At 39.9% G+C, this 20,970-nt stretch overlaps 1 protein-coding gene across 2 annotated transcripts in view; it reads left to right on the forward strand.

Moving 5' to 3' along the window:
• MYBPC2 (myosin binding protein C2) overlaps nucleotides 1-20,970 on the forward strand; it is a 119,815-nt gene that overhangs the window by 68,895 nt on the left and 29,950 nt on the right. For both annotated transcript variants that reach the window (XM_089652567.1, XM_089652568.1), the window contains 11 exons: nucleotides 1,410-1,515; nucleotides 1,681-1,847; nucleotides 3,097-3,262; nucleotides 7,276-7,382; nucleotides 10,829-10,858; nucleotides 12,514-12,653; nucleotides 13,480-13,639; nucleotides 13,732-13,836; nucleotides 16,272-16,460; nucleotides 18,449-18,583; nucleotides 20,803-20,970. In XM_089652567.1, the coding sequence (XP_089508693.1) occupies nucleotides 1,410-1,515; nucleotides 1,681-1,847; nucleotides 3,097-3,262; nucleotides 7,276-7,382; nucleotides 10,829-10,858; nucleotides 12,514-12,653; nucleotides 13,480-13,639; nucleotides 13,732-13,836; nucleotides 16,272-16,460; nucleotides 18,449-18,583; nucleotides 20,803-20,970 (1,473 nt within the window). The remainder of the gene's footprint in view (nucleotides 1-1,409; nucleotides 1,516-1,680; nucleotides 1,848-3,096; nucleotides 3,263-7,275; nucleotides 7,383-10,828; nucleotides 10,859-12,513; nucleotides 12,654-13,479; nucleotides 13,640-13,731; nucleotides 13,837-16,271; nucleotides 16,461-18,448; nucleotides 18,584-20,802) is intronic.

Consider the following 20,970-nt stretch of genomic DNA (forward strand, 5'->3'; position numbering starts at 1 on the left):
ATTCATCATAAAAAATCATACATTTTAAATGTCAGCACCTCAGATTTTAAAGCAGTAGCTATAGATTCCAGTGGACATTTGAGACATCCCAAAATGCCAGGCATAGTCAATAGTCACAGACATTTCTGATCTCCTATATAGATCTTATAGTGTCTCCTATGAGGAATAGCCCAGAGGGGGGAACATGCTGTAAACATGATGCGGGATTATGGATACATATCCTTACATTTCCCTTGTTCTGTGTATCAGAAATCAGGACTCATAAATATTGTTCGTGCCAGCAGTTGGTATATCAGTCCCCTTAGTTTTTTTCACAAAATAAAATCTGAAAGTGATAAGGCTTTGATACCACTTGTGATAGAGTTGCTATACATTCTTGTTTGTGTCAGGAATTAGTTCCCTTACAGCCCCTACTTGTCCATGGAAATAATTAAATGTGGGGTGGTAAGTCACTGAAAAAGATTACTTTTTTAAGGAATGCCTTTTTTTTAAGAGGTTTTACTGCCATACAGATGTATACAAAGATGACAATAGTATATGCACTACATAGGTACAAATATAAAGATAAGGCAGAGAATAGTATAAAAGGCTTCATCACTAACCGTGTATACAGGAACAAGTATACAATGTTTAGGTTTTCATTAATTGTGAAAGTATTAAAGTTTACATCAGGGCAAAAAAAAAACATTTATGACATCTATGCAGTATATGCATAATTTCCAGTGTTTTTTTCCTTTTGTTTGAGCTGCCAACAAAGTGTCTTCATTGCACTGTAATCCCAAGCAGCACTACAAACCCTGCCTGTTGGACCCCAGAATACCCCCATTTCTGTCCCACCCAACATGCATCCAATGATTTTGTTCCCTGTAAAAAAAAAGTGCTGCCTTTACTCCCAAGAACCTGCCCACACAATGTGTATAGGAAAATGGTTCTTTGGGATAAGCTAATATAGATAGGAACTGACCTTCTAGCAGCTGCCACTGTTAGAATTTTACAAACCTGGTGATGGTATCAAAGGGAGTATAAAATATGTTTCCCAATACAGGATCAAGGTAAAAAAGGAATGTTTGGGCATGCTCCAAAAGGAAGGGGGGGGGGTACATTTTAGCAATGCTTAGACATACAGTACACTTTAAACTACCTAAAACTTTCTTAGAATTATTGGAGACAATAATGGTAAGACCTCTTTGCTTTGTTTCCAATCATACATATCTCCTGCAGACTTTTAGAGGGGGTGGGACACTTTGTTGTATATTTTATTTATGGTACATTATGGAACAGGCGTCTGCACAGAACAAATGCATGCTTTACACCAATATGTTTTATTCCACTATTGTATATAGGAAGTAACAGCTTTACATTCATATCCATGCCTGTGATAACCAGATAACCAAAATGATTCTATACAGAGCCTCCTGTAACAATCATAAAACCACTTGAAGATCAGCAAGTATTTGTGGGAGACAAAGTAGAGATGGAAGTGGAAGTGTCAGAAGAGGGAGCCCAAGTTATGTGGTATGTTCGTTTTGCTAACTTCTTTCCCAAACATTATTCTCATGAATCGGATAAGTGGCATTTTCTAAGATTCCAATCACTGTCAATCAAGTCACTGTAGCCAATCAACTTGTTAAGCAAAGTGTTTAAAGTTCATATGTGGGCATCTATTTCATTCTTGACTAGGATGAAAGATGGAGTAGAGTTAACTCGTGAAGAGACCTTCAAATATCGATTCAAGAAGACTGAAAAAAAACACATTCTAATTATCAATGAATCTACAAAAGAAGATAGTGGCCGATATCAAGTGATGACCAATGGAGGAAAGTGTGAAGCTGACCTTATAGTTGAAGGTATGAATGGGTCTTGGCTAATATGCACATTTTAAGAATACTTACGTCTTTTTATCAGGTTTGGTGACATACAAATAACTAGACCGACAACAAAAATTAGATCTAGATAAGTAGATATAGATACACATCTCTACCTCAGATTGCTTCTTTTTATGTTTTCTCAATAGGCAGTGGTAACTTGGGCAGTTTTTTTTTTGACTTATACATTGATTTTGTTATAAATAGTGCGACTGGTAAAATGACACTGACAGTCTTCTAATAAAGCATATTTATTTACCTCTGTAAACCCTATCCTTAGAAATATGAGCCATGTACGGAGTAGTACAAGAAAATAACAGATGAGAAAAAAAACTTCAACAACTTTGTAAATTGGTCCTTTAATCTGGTTTCTGTTGGGGAGAAAAACTTTGACCTACCCAAAGATTACATGTTGGTAAGGGTTTAGTGGCAAATGGATCTCTCTATTTAGACTCCTACAGCCTGTATTATTTTTTTCCTGCTACTATCTATGGCTCATATAATATGCCGCTTTAATGCTAAATGCATTTCTAGAATAGTGATGTACTACATAATGCAAATGAGAAGTACAGGAGACATAGATGCTGGTTCCTCAAATAAGTAAGATTTTTACTGTGGTTTAGGCCTGTCACCATCTTTCTGACAAAAGCGTGGGGGATGCCGGGTATGAGAAATATCAACGGAATGACGCTACAACTCAGTGCAGTAGCGTCTACTTACGAGATCTGGGTTACTCGACATTCCCTTGAATCTTGCTGGAAGGATGGTGATGCAAACCCTTACCTAGGCACTTTGGGTAACATCGGAGTAAGGCAAACATGTTAATGAAGTGTTTTGCCCCCATAGCTGTTTTTTGACAGTTTAGTGCAGCAAATTAAGGTGAAGGAGGAGGCCCTAACTGAATAAGCAGACCTTACTATTTAGGGAGCAAGGTCCTTTAAGTTGTAGATGGCTTAGTTTTAATTAACACAAAAGCTATTTACCGCATTAGAATGTAAGTGTCTTGTTTCTTTTACACAGCCTAACCTCAGCCACCTGTCAAGGTAACATACATTGAAAGATTAAGGGTTAAGGTGAAATGGTTGGAAGTTTCTCGAAATTTTAAAAAATCAAGGACAGGTTTCATCTTCGCTGTATCTTTAGATTCATAACTTTGGTACCTTTGTAAATATTACAAGCCTTATACAGATCTCCTTCCAATAAACTCACGATATTTGCTTACAACCTGCAGAGAAGCAGCTGGAAGTCATACAAGACATCGCTGACCTGACTGTAAAAGCAACAGATCAAGCTATCTTCAAATGTGAGGTGTCTGATGAAAAGGTCACTGGCAAGTGGTTTAGGAATGGAGTGGAAATCAGACCAAGCAAGCGTATCACTATGACTCATAAGGGCAGGTAATGTTTTTTTAGGCAGTCTTCTACACAGCTATTATACAGTACTCCTGTAAACTGTTAGGCCCTTTTCAGCAAAGTGTTACAGTTATCGGTGACAACTTACCAGTGACAGGATCAAGAACAGAGAAATTGTATTGTTTTGTATCCGTTGCATTCCTCACAGGCTTGCCCACAATGCATGTAGTGTTCTGTAGTGAATTGGTGGTTTGCACCACTGTGCAATCATAGGAAAATAATTATATTTATCAGCACACCTTGGCATAGTGATAATCTTGTCCTTTATTCACATAAGGCAAAAAGCATCACGGGTTGATGTTTCGGGACCTCATAGAAACCTTTTTCAATGCAGAAGAATGCCCTAACATGAGACATAGAGCTTAAGTAGTATCAACATCCAATTACGTGTGCTGTTGAAGATCCTTATTTTTCTAGGATCATTTCCTTTTTTGTCCACACAACTGCACATTAGATATTTTCTTTTTTGGACCATTATCTGTAAACCCTAGAGATGGTTGTGTGTGAAAATCCCAGTAGATCAGTAATTTTTTAAATACTCACACCAGCCTGTCTGGCACCAACAACCATGCCACGGTCAAAGTCACTTAAATCTCCTTTTTTCTCCATTCTGATGTTCGGTCAGAACTTCAGCAAGTTTTATTCACAACATCTACATGCCTAAATGCATTGAGCTGCTGCCATGTGATTGGCTGATTAGCAATTTATGTTACCAAGCAATTGAACAGGTGTACCTAATAAAGTGACCAGTGGGTGTATATAACAACACACTGCAAAACTAGTACAACAGCATAGAAGATGTAGACCACGGGCAATGGGATTGATCTATTAAAGCATCACGGGTTGATGTTTCGGGACCTCATAGAAACCTTTTTCAATGCAGAAGAATGCCCTAACATGAGACATAGAGCTTAAGTAGTATCAACATCCAATTACGTGTGCTGTTGAAGATCCTTATTTTTCTAGGATCATTTCCTTTTTTGTCCACACAACTGCACATTAGATATTTTCTTTTTTGGACCATTATCTGTAAACCCTAGAGATGGTTGTGTGTGAAAATCCCAGTAGATCAGTAATTTTTTAAATACTCACACCAGCCTGTCTGGCACCAACAACCATGCCACGGTCAAAGTCACTTAAATCTCCTTTTTTCTCCATTCTGATGTTCGGTCAGAACTTCAGCAAGTTTTATTCACAACATCTACATGCCTAAATGCATTGAGCTGCTGCCATGTGATTGGCTGATTAGCAATTTATGTTACCAAGCAATTGAACAGGTGTACCTAATAAAGTGACCAGTGGGTGTATATAACAACACACTGCAAAACTAGTACAACAGCATAGAAGATGTAGACCACGGGCAATGGGATTGATCTATTAAAGCATCACGGGTTGATGTTTCGGGACCTCATAGAAACCTTTTTCAATGCAGAAGAATGCCCTAACATGAGACATAGAGCTTAAGTAGTATCAACATCCAATTACGTGTGCTGTTGAAGATCCTTATTTTTCTAGGATCATTTTCTTTTTTGTCCACACAACTGCACATTAGATATTTTCTTTTTTGGACCATTATCTGTAAACCCTAGAGATGGTTGTGTGTGAAAATCCCAGCAGATCAGTAGTTTTTGAAATACTCAGACCAGCCTGTCTGGCACCAACAACCATGCCATGGTCAAAGTCCCTTAAATCTCCTTTTTTCTCCATTCTGATGCTCGGTCTGAACTTCAGCAAGTTTTATTCACCACATCTACATGCCTAAATGCATTGAGTTGCTGCCATGTGATTGACTGATTAGCAATTTATGTTACCAAGCAATTGAACAGGTATACCTAATAAAGTGACCAGTGGGTGTATATAACAACACACTGCAAAACTAGTACAACAGCATAGAAGATGTAGACCACGGGCAATGGGGTTGATCTATTAAAGGCAAATAGACTGTGCACTTTGCAAGTGCAGTTACACTAATTTTTCCACACAGCTTAGTACATGTAGTGAAGCTGTGCTGATATCCATTATCCAAACATGTGCAAGCAAAAATACTCTTTTTTTTTAATTTCCTTGCACCTGAGTGGGTATTCTTCACAAACCTTCATCATATTCCCTAAACTCTGAGGAAAATGACCACAACTGCACTTGCAAGGTGCAAAGTCTATGTGCCTTTAGTAAATCAACCCCAATGTGTCCAGATGAGTAATACTCAATAACAACCACAAATCATATAAAAAACATACAAAGATGAGAAGAAGAAAATAAGAGAAAAAGAATATAGAGGAAATACCACAAAAGAAAAAAGGTAAGCATATGCAGATGCAGTCGTATAGACTTGAGCCCCAAAGGTGATCAGGAATTATAGTATAATTACATTTTGGGTCAGTAGAATTTCACTTGTACATTATTCCCCCATTAGTCTATATATCTTATAAATGATTGTGATAACTGTTGCATTTCTTTTACATGCTATACTCCCTCCTTTCTTTTAAAAAGATGAGCAAAGAAGCCGCTGGATTTTCAATAATACACTATATTGCCAAAAGTATTGGGCCAGCCCTCCAAATCATTGGATTCAGGTGTTCAATCACCTCCATGGTCATAGGTGTATAAAATCAAGCATTAATGCAGGCCATATATGGGTCGAATTCCAAACGAATCTTCTTTAGAAAATGGGAAATTTTGTGCATTTTCGACCCATGTATGACTGGATTTAGGCATGAAGACTGCTTCTACAAACATTTGTGAAAGAATGGATCACTGGAGCTCAGTGAATTCAAATATGGTACCGTGATAGGTTGCCACCTGTGCAATAAGTCCATCTGTGAAATTTTCTTGCTACTAAATATTCCACAGTCAACTGTTAGTGGTATTATAACAAAGTGGAAGCAACTGGGAACAACAGTAACTCAGCCACAAAGTGGTAGGCCATGTAAAATGACAGAGCGGGGTCAGCGCATGCTGAAGCGCACAGGGAGCAGAGGTCGCCAGCTGTCTGCAGAGTCAATAGCTAAAGATCTCCAAACATCATGTGGCTTTCAAGTTAGCACAACAACAGTATGTAGAAAGCTTCATGGAATGGGTTTCCATGGCTGAGCAGCTGCATCCAAGCCTTACATCACCAAGTGCAATGCAAAGCATCAGATGCAGTGGTGTAAAGCACGCCGCCACTGGACTCTAGAGCAGTGGAGACGTGTTCACTGGAGTGATGAATCACGCTTCTTTGTCTGGAAATCCGATGGATGTGTCTAGGTTTGGCGGTTGCCAGGAGAATGGTACTTGCTTGACTGCATTATGCCAAGTGTAAAGTTTGGTGGAGGGGGGGATTATGGTGTGGGGTTGTTTTTCAGGGGTTGGACTTAGCCCCTTAGTTCCAGAGAAGGGAACTCTTAAGGCATCAGCATTCCAAGACATTTTGAACAATTTCATGCTCCCAACTTTGTGGGAACAGTTTGGGGATGGCCCCTTCCTGTTTCAACATGACTGAGCACCAGTGCACAAAGCAAGGTCCATAAAGACATGGATGCGTAAGTTTGGGGTGGAGGAATTTGACTGACCTACACAGAGTCCTGACCTCAACCTGATAGAACACCTTTGGGATGAATTAGAGTTGAGATTGTGAGCCAGGCCTTCTCGTCCGACATCAGTGCCTGATCTCATAAATGCGCTTCTGGAAGAATGGTCAAACATTCAAACATTCTTCATGGACAGCCTTTCCAAAAGAGTTGAAGCTGTTATAGCTGCAAAGGGTAGGCCAACTCAATATTGAACCCTATGGACTAAGACTTGGATGCCATTTAAATTAATTTGCATGTAAAGGCAGGCTCCCCAATACTTTTGGCAATATAGTGTATATTCTAAAGTCTTATATATAGATATTACCTGTAATTGTTAGATAATCTCATAATGGCCAGAGCAGTGGGTATGGAAAAACTGAAGTGGAGAACTTTTTATTCTCTAAAAGAGAATTAAGGTATAAAGAGGATATTACATTTACTTTACAGAATCCACAAGTTGGTGATCGATGATGTCCGACCAGAAGATGAGGCTGACTACACATTTGTCCCTGATGGATTTGCTTTGACTCTCTCTGCCAAGCTCAACTTCCTTGGTTAGTAATGTGCACCCTAGAACAATATATTAGACCATAGTATTATGTTTTAATCTCCGAGCTAACCTACCTCCCTTCCCTTCGGACCTAATTTATTTAATTTCAGTTACATCTTTAACCTTATTTAGATAAGATATAGGCGATTTTAATAAAAAATGGTTGATGGAGCAGGGAAACATTTGAACTGTTGTCTAGGCTGGGTTTACACTATATATGTAGACACACCTCCAAATGATTGAGCTCCATTAAACCCAGTGAAGTGTACCGTTATTGTTCACTTACAACCTTATGGCAACAGCTTGAGTAAGACCACCTTCAATTTCAGTATAACTATTCCTGTGCACACAAAGTAAGGTCCAAAAAACACGTTTTGATGAGTTTAGTGTAGAGGAATGCAACTGGTCTGTGTTCAGCCCCAAACTCAGCCCTACAGAACACTTTTGGGAGGAATTTGAATGCTGATTGCAAGCCAGGTCTTCTTTTCTGAAGTCAGTACCAGAAGGGTACAGACTGGTTTGCCCACAAAGGGAGAGGGGGGTGACTCTATGATGGTTTTGGAATAGTATATCGAATTAGTGTGTATAGGTGTGATGTGTAAGTTTATACAAATAGTTGACCATATAGTGTATCTCAGAAGCCTGTAGGTACAGAGTCTCTGTGATCTTTGCAAATCTACAAGAATATTTCATGTTTATAATATACAGTTGTGACCAAAATTATTCAACCCCCACTGAAATTGAGTGTTTTGGCCAGTTTGACATTGCTTTTGATCATTCAGTCATCTTGCTTACATTTACATTAAAGAGGCACTTGTAGGTCAGACAAATATAACATAACAGTTATAATGAAATAACCACAAATGTCTTTTCTGTGCTCACAGCATTATCAGTTTTATTCAACCCCCAAGTGACATTCAATCTTAGTACTTAGTACAGCATCCTTTTACAGTTATAACAGCTTTTAAACGTGAAGCATAGCTTGACACAAGTGTCTTGCAGCGATCTACGGGTATCTTCGCCCATTCTTCATGGGCAAAGGCCTCCAGTTCAGTCACATTCTTAGGCTTGCGCACTGCAACTGCTTTCTTTAAGTCCCACCAGAGGTTCTCAATCGGATTTAAGTCTGGTGACTGCGATGGCCACTCCAAAATGTTCCAGCCTTTCCTCTGCAACCATGCTCTAGTGGACTTGGAGGTATGCTTGGGATCATTGTCCTGTTGAAAGGTCCAACGTCTCCCAAGCCTCAGGTGTGTGACGGACTGCATCACGTTTCCATCCAATATCTCCTGGTACTGAAGAGAATTCATGGTACCTTGCACACGCTGAAGCTTCCCTGTACCTGCAGAAGCAAAACAGCCCCAAAGCATGATTGACCCTCCACCATGCTTCACAGTAGGCAAGGTGTTCTTTTCATCATAGGCCTTGTTCTTCCTCCTCCAAACATAGCGTTGATCCATGGGCCCAAACAGTTCTAATTTTGTTTCATCAGTCCACAGAACACTATCCCACAACTTTTGTGGTTTGTCCACATGGCTTTTGGCATACTGCAGTCGACTCTTCTTATTCTTTGGAGACAGCAAGGGGGTACGCCTGGGAGTTCTGGCACGGAGGCCTTCATTACGCAGTGTGCGTCTTATTGTCTGGGCTGAAACTTCTGTACCCACATCTGACAAATCTTTTCTCAGTTCCTCAGCAGTCACACGGGGACTTCTCTCCACTCTACGCTTCAGGTAGCGCACAGCAGTCGAAGTCAGCATCTTCTTTCTGCCACGACCAGGTAGCGTTTCAACAGTGCCCTTTGCCTTGAATTTGCGAATGATGCTTCCTAAGGTGTCTCTTGGTATGTTTAACATCTTTGCAATCTTCTTATAGCCATTGCCCTTCCTGTGAAGAGAAATCACCTCTTCTCTTGTCTTCCTGGACCATTCTCTTGCCTTCACCATGTTTGTAACCACACCAGTAAATGTCTAGAAGGAGCTGAGTATCACAGTCATTTTAAAGCTGCCTAATTGGTGCTTATTATGCTTGATTGCTGCTCGGTGACATCCACAGGTGTTTTCAATACCTGATGGAAAGCACCTGTATGAACCTCTGTTCTTCAGAGTGGTAGTCTTTAAGGGGTTGAATAATTGTGGCAATGAAGAAACCACATAAGAACCATTTACTACTGTATTACATAAACAATTGATGTCATTTTAGTTGCATTTGGGTAGTTACAACGTCCTTGTAGGATTTGATTCTGAATACAATTCCAAATGTACACTATAGTCCCTAAACCCCTTTACAGCATTGGGGGTTGAATAATTTTGGTCACAACTGTATGTAAAGTCAACATTCCTTCTAGTTTTGGATAGTTTTACATTTTTTGTAGTTTTGGATTTGCCTGTGTTCTTACTGGGCAATTCACCGTCTCCACTTTGTTAAAGTTATCACAGGAACAGGAATAGAGAAGAAATCTTCAAATGGGGACACCTGTTTAACCATTACATATCTTAGAGGGCAATTCCCTTTGGAGAGATTTCCTTTAACTTTCTGTTGTGTCCCCAAGGCAGGAAGTAAAAGGAGATCTCTGCAATAGGACACAAAATAATTAAATAAATAAACTGACGTGGTGTATCCCTTTTCTACTCTATTCAAAACAAAAAGATTTAGGACATTTTACCATGTTCATGGTACACACCTTGTATAATGGTCAACGTGGTAAAATAATACCTATAGGACTTTTGTTTATGGAACAGTTTAGCTAAACAAATTAACCACAATATTGAAGTCAAGATCATAGTACAATAAAATCTCACTGTGGTATGCAGATATTTACTAAACTGGTTACTTTTAACTAAAATGTTGAAGAAAATGTAGAGAATATATTTTTTTACATAAAAACATTCCTAATGTAACACTGTTTTGATAAAGAAATATTTCACTGTGAAGTTTATCAGTACTCAAAACTAGATTAAAACATGCACATCAATAGAACAATAGAATGTCCTAGCACATGTAACTGTTTCTGGAATTATTGTGGCACATGTGAAGACTGTTGGTCACTTGTACCTTAGTCACACCCTATCCCTTTATTGCCACTTACCCTCACTGTGTACTTACAATCTGCCGGTTCCAAATCTCACTTTCCTATGCAGGGATGGAAATTCAGTTGTTTCAGAACATCAAGTGCTATGTGTCCTTTCCACCAGATTTGCATTAATTCAGATAACCATTCAGAAACAAGGGGGCATATACATAATTTCTATTCTGCAATAGTAACCAAACCTTTACTGCTAAGGACAGGGAAGTACTGTTCTTCTGCTGTCCATAGCAAGTTGACATTTTGAAGAGATAGGACAGATTTTACAGACAGCATAGGTGATAGACGCGCTATTGTGTGCATTGTCATAGTGATAACATGTAGTCCTACTCTCACTAAAATATTTTTTTTCTCCTTTTTCACAGAGATCAAAATTGAATATGTTCCTCGCCAAGGTAAGACTTAGAGCATAACTGGGAAAAGTAGAAATCTTCTATTCTTTAAAGTGGTAAAGTAGTTTTTTCTTCTTCACATGTACCTACAGGTAAGCCTATAATAAGGCTTACCTGTAGGGTACTGTTTATATATCCTAAAAGTGCATTGTATAAGAGATATTTACTTGTAAAGGAGCATCGATGCATGCTCTCTGATGGAACAGCATGCCTATGCTGCTCTTTCAGAGGTGTGTGCTGTAAAAAGTGCCTCCCACATGCATACGCAGGAATGATGTAATCGCAGCTTGGCCATTCAAGCCGCCAGAGCCCACAAAGCCGGAAGAAGGACCAAGTGAAGATGGAAGCCCTGTCAGCAGTGACAGCATGCCCCTGGAAGGCTTTGTTTTAAGGTAAGTTTCACATAATGTGCTAGTATGCAATGAATACTAGCACATTACGCTATTGTCTTGCAGGTTTGATTTTTTTTTTGCAAAGGTAGCAGTTTACTACCGCTTTAATGCATATTTGCAATACCGTGCTCTCCTGCATCTTGTTGCTTTTATAATTACTCATAGTTTAGTTCCAGATTTTGTCTGAAGCACCACCTGAAATGTACTAAGTGCATCCCTATTAAACAGTGAAAATGCATTGTTTCGTAATGCTTTGGCTTTAGGCTACCGACAACTAATACTGGCAAAGGAACTAGTTAAATATACAGGGGTTAGGCAAAAAATGGAAACATTACATGATTTGCAGGTGTGAAAGTGAAGATATGTTTTGCATTGAAAGTGGAAGTGATATAACATTTTTTCACTTTCACTGTGTAATGAGACACCTAGCTAATAGGTGGGAAGCCTCAATTTCATCATTCACTGCGTGCACTGCTATTAATATGGTTTCATGTCAGAGCTTACGGCGTTTCAAAGAGGGAAAATTGTTGGTGCCGCTTAGCTGGTGCCTCTATGACTGAAGTTGCCAATTTATTTGCAGTGTTGCAAGGTGCAGTATCAAAGGTTATGTTGGCATATAAAGTTTCTGGGAAAACGTTGTCTAATAAGCATAAGCGTGGACGACATAGTCAACTGACTAAAGGAGACAAAAGGACATTGCACAGGATTGTGACCCCAAATAAGAAAACAACTGATGCAAAAGTGACTGCACTTCATGGGACTGAGATTATTTTGCGTATTTTCCATTTACCTAGAGTTCAGCTTTAGCCTTCAGCCTTGCACTCAGGTAAATGTTTACAAAAATAGCAAAAATTGTGCTAATGTGTAATCTGCATCATCTCATGGTGAAAAGTATACCTTATGGTACCACTCCAAGCTATGGATGGAAGGAAAAAGATCACCCCACCGGAAAGTGAGAAGAGGAGAGCATGAGTCCGAGCGATTCCAGTGTTAGACAATACAAGAGAAGGGATGGACGCTGCTCAACCGACTCCTGGAGTCCAATGTTAAAAAATGGCCTTAGCTGCCATTCTGGCCACTCCCTCTGATGTGTTTTGCCCCACCCATGGGGACTTGGTCACAGAGGTGAATAGCCTCCATCTCTTCACATGCATCATCTCACATTGACAAAAATGAATTCATTTTCTAGTGTACTGACTAATTACTAATTCTATACTGAATAAATCTTTGCACATTTAAAATAAAATATTTTTTTCACATCTCTAGAACCCCCCAAGATCCACCTTGATTGTTCTGGAGGTGAACATGTCAACACTATCATTGTTGTGGCTGGAAACAAACTTCGCTTTGATGTCCCAATCACTGGAGAGCCTGCACCAACGGTTGCATGGTTCAAAGTAGACAAGGCAAGTCAACAGCAAAGGTTTCCAATGTATATTGAATAGGTCAGTCCACAAAAAAAAAAAATTTATTTCACTTGCACACAGAAGCTGGTCGGGTGAGTTAATTCTGGTTTCTTATATTTCTAGAAAGGACTGACCACTTGCTCCATCACTAAAAAAATGTTCCTAAGGTGTTTTTATTTTTTCTCTATGATGGTGGACACACAGCTTAAAGTGGAACAGCAGTCAAATAGCTAAAACACAGTTGAAATACATAAATGTTCACTGTTTTACTTGCCAAATTATTTTTTATTTTTGACAGACATTTCTCGTGATGCACACACTTCTGCTAGCCAGTATGATAACTCTTCTACTTTCTGGTTTAGCATTACTGCTTCCTGATTTACTGCCAAAAGAGGAGAATAGAGGTGGAAAGGTAACATAGGAAGCTGCCTGCTGAACCAAAAAGATTAATTTACCAAAAAATGTGTGCAGTGTAAAACAAAAATGTAAATCACAATGCTGGCTGTCCGAATTACAAATTCTTTTGCAGGTAAAGGCATAAATATATAAATATTTCAATTTTGTATTTAGTTGTCCGCCTGAAGTTTCATAACCTCCACATCTTCTCTGTCTTAATTTCCTAGAATTTAGAAGTTAATACCTAATGGTTTTTCTAACACAGAAGTTTAATTTAGAACTTCTAAACCACAAATGACATTTTAGATTTAAAGAGCTTAGGTTGAACAGTAGTAAAAATCAAACTCAATGTTGCAGAAAACAATAACAACAGGTCCATAATCTGTGTTTTTTTAGTATCTCCTTATAGCCTAATATTTATGTCTTTCAGGAGATAAAAGATACTGAAGGAAGGGTTCATGTAGAACTTAGAACAGAATTAAGCAGTTTAGTAATTGAAAGTGCAGAACGATCCGATGAAAGCACATACAATATTGTGGTAACCAATCCAGTTGGTGAAGATAAGGCCACCTTGATTGTCAAAGTTGTTGGTAAGATTATTCTTAGTTTCATCTCCATAAAGCAGAGTACATGCTGCTTAATGGTAATTCCACTTCTAACCTAGATTTTTCTCATCTTTAAGATGTCCCAGACCCACCAGAGAATGTTCGCATCACCAGTGTCGGTGAGGACTGGGCAAGTGTTATTTGGGACCCACCAAAATATGATGGTGGAAAAGAGGTGACAGGTGAGCAAACCAAACAGTTTTACTGGTTTCATAACTAAAATATATAAAGAACAGAATTTAAAAAAATGACAAACAAGTCATATGGGCAAATCCAAGCAGGTCATATAAATAAAAAATGAGAAACTATTTTTTGCATCTTTTTTCTTGGGCACATCAGTTGGATGAAAAATGTTTATAAAATGTTTGAACCAGTAAGAAGAAACAAAGGTGTTGACTTACTAAAACTGGAAAGTTCAAAATCTGCTGCAGCTCTAGGTTTTTTGTCAAAGCCTAATTGAACAAGCTGACGTTAGAAGCTGATTGGCTATCATGCACAGCTGCAGCAGATTTTAAACTCTCCAGTTTTAGTAAATCAGCCCCAAAGCCTCTCTCATACAATATTGAGAGTTATTTACAACAAATTTTTCAACATATACAGTAACTTTCGCCGATTTACTAACAGACACCTCAGACTGGATGTCACACCACTTCCTAAAACTCAATCTATCCAAAACTGAGCGCATAATATTTCCTCTCCCACGTGCCTCTTCCTCTGATTTCTCAATTTTCCAATCACAGCCAGTGAGCCAATGAGGAGAGAGAGAGGGTAGGGCCGAGCCATGGCTCTATGTGTGAATGGACAGGAGAGCAGAGGCTTGGGATGGTACCTGCATGGGTGCCCTCAAAGCAAGTTGCTTGCTGTGGGGGCACTTGGCAGAAAGTAGGGGCCAGGAGTGCCGGCATGGGACCAGAGAAAAGGAGGATAGGGGCTGTTCTGTGCAAAACCATTGCACAAAGCAGGTAAGCATAACATGTTATTATTTTTACAAAAAATGTGCTTTTAATATCATTTTAATTCCATAAGATAGGAATATTCCATTAAGAAAAGCCTGTCTGGTGTGTCCTCAGTGTAGTTTTTCTCCTGTCCAACTAAAAGGTCAGTGCCAATACTTCAGCAGTCAAAAGGTGCCTGAACATCTGTGTTTTTATATAGCAATATTTCATTTTTTTATCAACAATTAAATGTTTAGCATGGTTGGTTTAGTTAATAAAGATCAGAGGTGGCTCTTTAAATAGGCAAATTAGGCAGTCGCCTGATGCCTCGTGCTCACAGGGGCTTTGCGGCCACCCAATTTTCATAACGCAGTGCAGGGGATGGGTTGGGGAGAAATTGCCACCAGTGTGGGGGGCCCGCATGTTCCACCACTGTGGGGAGGGGCCTCCCCCCTATTCTTGTTAGAGGCATTGAGTCAGGTTGGGGGATTGTACACTGTGGCTGAGGGGGGTAAAGCACTCACTGTCACTGCCATACTGGACTGCCCACCTATCCTCTCCACCCATTGTTGCAGAGTCCAGTGGCAGTCTGTCATCTCTATCCCCACCACTGCTACTGATGTCACCCCTATCCCCCACCACTACTGCCACTGATGTCAACCCTATCCCCCCATCACCACTGCCACTAATGTCATCCTTATCCCCCCACCACCACTGCCACTGATGTCATCCCTATCCCCACCATTACCACTACCACTGATGTCATCCCTATCCCCCCACCACCACTGACATCATCCCTCTCCCCACCATCACCACTGCCACTGATGTCATCCCTATCACCACCATCATCACCACTGCCACTGATGTCATCCATATCCCCACCATCACCACTGTCACTTATGTCATCCCTATCCCCCCCATCACCACTGTCACTGATGTCATCCCTATCCCCCATTAACACTGGCTGATGGGTGGATGGGGGATGGGATCCGTGTCAGTTGATTCCCCTTCTTTTACTTGCTCAGTGTGTCTCTATCTGCATCTGGCTTCCTTCACATGCATCCAGTGATGCCTCTCCATCCTGACATGGGAGTCTCCTTGCAGAATGGAGAGAGCTCCTCCCCCTTCACTCTACTGACTGTCAGCTGGACAGATTTTTAAGAGAAAGTGTGGGGGGTACATGGAATGGAAATATACAAACATTGCTGGTAACTTTTAGCTTAAAAGGTGGAGCTCCACCCAAAAGGGGAAGTTCCGCTTTAAGGACTGCTCCCCATTAAGGATTGGCACCTTTGGGGGGTGCAGGTACCTGAATTTGACAGGTACCTAATCCCACTTCCGGTCCGATCACCTAGGCGATCGGAAGCGGACGGTGTCCTCCCTCCCTGTAGTCTTTTGGGACACATGAAAGGTCCCAGAAGACTACAGGACCATTCATGAAGTGCAGCGCTACTTGCGCATGCGCAAAGAGTACCCGGCTGTGAAGCCACAAGCTATCACAGCCGGGTGACCACACTGAAGATGCCAGCCTCCTGGAATACAGGATGGACCGAGGGACATGTAAGTGGCTGTTTTTTAAAAGTCAGCAGCTACAGTTTTTGTAGCTACTGACTTTTATTTTTTGACAATGTGAGTGGAACTCCGCTTTATGTGGAATTTTCTTATATTTTTTTTGTCTTTAGGCTACCTTATTGAAAGGAAAAAGAAGGGCAGTCAAAGGTGGATGAAGATGAATTTTGAAGTCTTCACTGATACTTCATATCAATCAACAAAGATGATTGAAGGCATCATGTATGAAATTCGAGTCTTTGCAGTCAATGCCATTGGCATTTCCCAACAGGCTAACACGTCCAAGCCATTTATGCCAATCGGTGAGTGAGTAAGCATATTGTCTTTAATAAACTGACTAAAAGAATTTAAAAAATGAATGAACTAAAGAGTAAATTTCACATGGATGTTTGGACTATATTCTGCTTACATTCTGTAACTGGCAATATTGTTACAGAAAATTACCTGGCCAGAGAATGACACAAGGTGTCACAAGAATGACACATTAATGGTTGAACCATGCATTAGTATGCTACCTATTGCCAGTCTGTATCAGGGGCGGACTGACAACTCATGGGGCTCCTGGGCAATAGGGGATCATGGGGCCCCTATGTTCTTGCCCAAACTCAAAAAAGCCTATGAAAAAGGTACCAGGAGCATCTCATGGGGCCCCCTACTGACCCCGGGCCCTCGGGCAGTGCCCGAGTTTCCAAATGGTCAGTCCGCCCCTGGTCTGTATGCTATTTCTGTCTCTCATGAGATGATTACCAGTTATGTTTAACTGACCGAAACAAATCATTTTCTGCTGAGTTAATGTATAGAACTGGAACATAGAAAAAGCACTTGGTCCCCTTCTACTAAGTGGCCCCATTGTGGATTGAAAGAGCCTCTTTTGTTGGGCTTATCTTCACCCTATTCTGAAGCCCAATTTATGGACATTCTTGTTGGGGGAAGGACAGCCAGCTCTGAGCACTCCCATTATATGCTGGTTGTTCTTTTGCTATAATGAAAGAACAATCAATGCTGCATCGACAACACTGATTGTTCAAGCATAAGAGCAAAAGATCCCTCAGGTGCTTTGTGATCTATCTGCAGGTGCTTGTAAACACACACAGCCCCAGCAGATGGATCACACAGTGCCACTGAGCTGTGTCACTATTATGAATGAACAATTGGCAATGGCAGACCAGTGCTGCGTATGGCACCACCCCGCATTGCTGCCTGTTCATTCACAAAAGAGACCACACAGTGTTGTGGCACTTTGCAATCCCACTACCAGGGCTGTGTAATTACAAGTAGCTGCTGATAGATCTCATAGCCCTGTGCGATCTGTGGGGAATAGCAGTGCTGGTCTCCAGAAGGGCCCCTGCTACCGAAGGCCAGCACTATCATTCACAAATCTATTTCGTTGCCAGCAGTGTTGTCAAAAAGAACGGGACAAACTGTCCAACCATGCAGCTTAACAACTGAAGAACAGATCCAAACAGGACCAAGTGCTACATGTACTTGGTCCCCTAAAGGATTAAGGAAAACATTTAATTGTTCTTGAGACAGTGTAAAACAGCTGGCTATGACAAATAAGCAGATTTCAGTTTAAGCGAATAGAAAAACAAAGAAATGCATCCCATAGGTCTGTTTGAGTAATGGCTTTTATTTCGGGGACCTTTTTCATCCTATGTGGTTGCTGTTGTTTACGGAGTGAAATAATTGTAGTGAAATTAAAATAGTGAAAAGAACGTACTGTACACTACACTTTGAAGGAACAGTGTTGTACGTCTTGGACAGAAAGTATTTATGACTATATAACAGCTCTTCCTCTCATCTCATCTTCATTACATGGGGGGGGGAGTGTTGCTCTGTAGTCCACAGAGAAATCTCGTACCAATGCTAACTGACAACAGTACAGGCCAGTTATCAGCTTACAATATTTCTGGCAGGGTCGAACAGTATTTTTTACATTTATTGAACAGATATTACAAAATGCTTTCAATAATGCTGAATATTTCACAGACGAAAGGGGAGCAAATAAGAGATATTCATTGTTGGGGTGTATATATACTTTACACATCAACCCTTAAAGACCTCCACTTTTAGCAAAAACAGAGGATTCAGTGGAGAAAAGTGGTATAAATCAGCATTGCTCAAATGTATGGTCCTGATCCACCAATTCACTGGCTGTAAGTTCTTGTGTGATCTACAGAAAACTTCTGCATTTTCCTTATACATCATGTGTCTGCATCATATAAGCATTATTAACCCAAGAAAAATGGCTAAGAATTCAATTAAAACATTTACAATATCTGTTTATCAGCTCCTACTAGTGAACCTCTACATTTGACGGTTGAAGACGTGACAGACACCACCTGCACTTTGAAATGGAGACCACCAGATCGTATTGGAGCTGGAGGAATTGATGGTTATCTAATTGAGTATCGTAAAGAAGGATGTAAGTTCACAAAGGTTTATAACTTGAGCAGTCAGATTGTCACTTATTAGCAGAAGCACCCAGTATATTGTATTTGGAATCATGTTTTATTTTTATATTTATTCCATATTAATATTTCATTAGTCCACTATTATGGAATTTATTTTAGGGTCATATATGTAACATAAACTGACTTTAAAACCTCTAACTCATTTTGAACATGTGCTATATTTTCTCCTTATTGGAGTAGATATTGTGTAAATCTTTGCTACTAATTTTCCAAATTTGAAAATTATTAAATTTTTTTTCTAAAAAAAGAAAGATGGCCAGATGTAGAAGTGCATTGTGTCCCTGGGAACCACTGTGTTTAGACTCCTTCATAAATGCCACGTGCATCCTCATACATAAATAGGTCTGTGAAGAGAGGTATGGAGAGATTGTGGCAAACAGATTTGGTACCACCCTTGCTGTAGGGGAACAATAACTGCAGGAGATTTTCAACTAATTGATTATATTTCACAGAATGATTGATCTGGTCATTGTGTAAGTCCCATAGATGTCAGATGTCACCTAACCAGACTGTAAACACCATAGGAATCATTAATCTCAAGTTGGTGCTCAGTTTAGGTCTTTCCCCGGTATTCCTGTGATTGTGTAGTTCTCCAATCTGAATAAAGCGAGCAACCTGACAGAAATTTATGAAAACTAATTTACAATTTGACAGTCAGCAAGATTAGCCAGCAAGATTATTTGGCTAAGAGGTGAACAGAAAACAAAAATTAGTGATGAAATTATGTTATTTCAATCGGCCTTATTCTTATTTACTCCCCCACCTTACATGTATTTGCATTCCCTGGACATTGCAGTTTCTTAATAAAATGGATTATAGCGTATGTCAAAGGAAAATAAAAACATTGTTCACTGCTGTGATACATGCACATTACCCCACATTTTGTTCCTTTTAACACACTGCTAGTACAGAAAAATACCTTCTATTTTGACATGACAACACAACTCTGAATTCCTTAGCACGTGGTGTCAGCCCTGCCTACTTTCATTTATGATCAATTACACAGATCCCTCCTCATCTCTATAGGCAGATAGCAAACAAAGTTGTCTGTTCACAAGATTTCTAGCAAACTCAACAGGTATTTGTTTGCATTTATGGGACAGCAGCACAGTGGCTAAATGGTTAGTACTTCTGCCTGTCATTACTAGGGTCACTGGTTCAAATCCCAGCCACAGCCCCACCTCCCTGGAGTTTGCATCTTCTCACTCTACTTGCATGGGTCCCCTCTGGGGAACTCTGGTTTCCTTCCAAAGACATGCTGATAGATTAATTTGATCCTGTCTAAATTGGCCCCAGTATGAATTTAATTTAGGGACCTTAGACTTTACACCCCTTGAGGGTTAGGGACTGATGTTAATGTACTATATATATGTAAATTGATGGCACTCTATAAGTACCTGTAATAAATAAATAAAAATGGGACAGATAAAACACTTCCAATGGTCTATTTACCAGACCAAAGTTCATTGTTTGGGTTTACATAACTTCATGTCTTATCATATAGTGTGTTCCTAATTTATTTGATTAGTGAATAGATTCTTGGTTAACAGTATGAATCTGATGCCAGTTTTTTCTGCAGATAAACAATGCGAAGTACATCATTGTGGTGATTATTTAAAATGATATTAAACCCATTAAGAATGTGCATGTCTCATATACTGCAGAAGCTGCAAATCATTGTATCTTCCAGATCCTGTGCTGAGCAGCTTCCCTTCTGCATTGTAACCACAGGGGTTCGTTCATACACAGAATGCCTTGCATTTTTTTAAATAAATACAAGATGCTCCCTAAATGGACAAGGTGGGGAGGTGGGGCAATCATAATCTTCACCCCATCCAAACAGAGAATGCCCTCATGTATTAATTGAAAAAATTACAAGACTTTCTGTGAATGGCGGCAGTGCAAAACAAGCAACACCTGTGGTTGCTATGTAGAAGGAAAGCTGCTCAACACAGGACCCAGAAAATTGCTGCTTCACTGTTCTGGCCCTGATTACTACAGCGATTTGCATCTTCCACAGCGATCGCTCAGGTGTGAAACATGCATACTTACATGGTTCAAATTTACACCTTTAAAAAAACAGAAACTGCCATGTCAGGGTTTAATCATTGGAAGAAGACTGTACACAGCTGAAAAATCCAGCCTACATTCTCTAAATGTATTTTCACAGCTACTGAATGGATAACTTCCAACCAAGAGCTGGTAGAAAGATGTGGATACACTGTGAAGGATCTTCCAACTGCAGAAAAGGTTGAATTCCGTGTCGTTGCAGTGAACATTGCTGGAAAGAGTGAACCAGCGTTAATGTCTCAGCCTGTCACTATTCGGGAGATTGTGC

This window comes from Staurois parvus, unplaced genomic scaffold, assembly GCF_062004578.1.
Source record: "Staurois parvus isolate SC_StPar_1 unplaced genomic scaffold, SC_StPar_1.0 ptg000686l, whole genome shotgun sequence".
In the NCBI taxonomy this organism is placed as follows: domain Eukaryota; kingdom Metazoa; phylum Chordata; class Amphibia; order Anura; family Ranidae; genus Staurois; species Staurois parvus.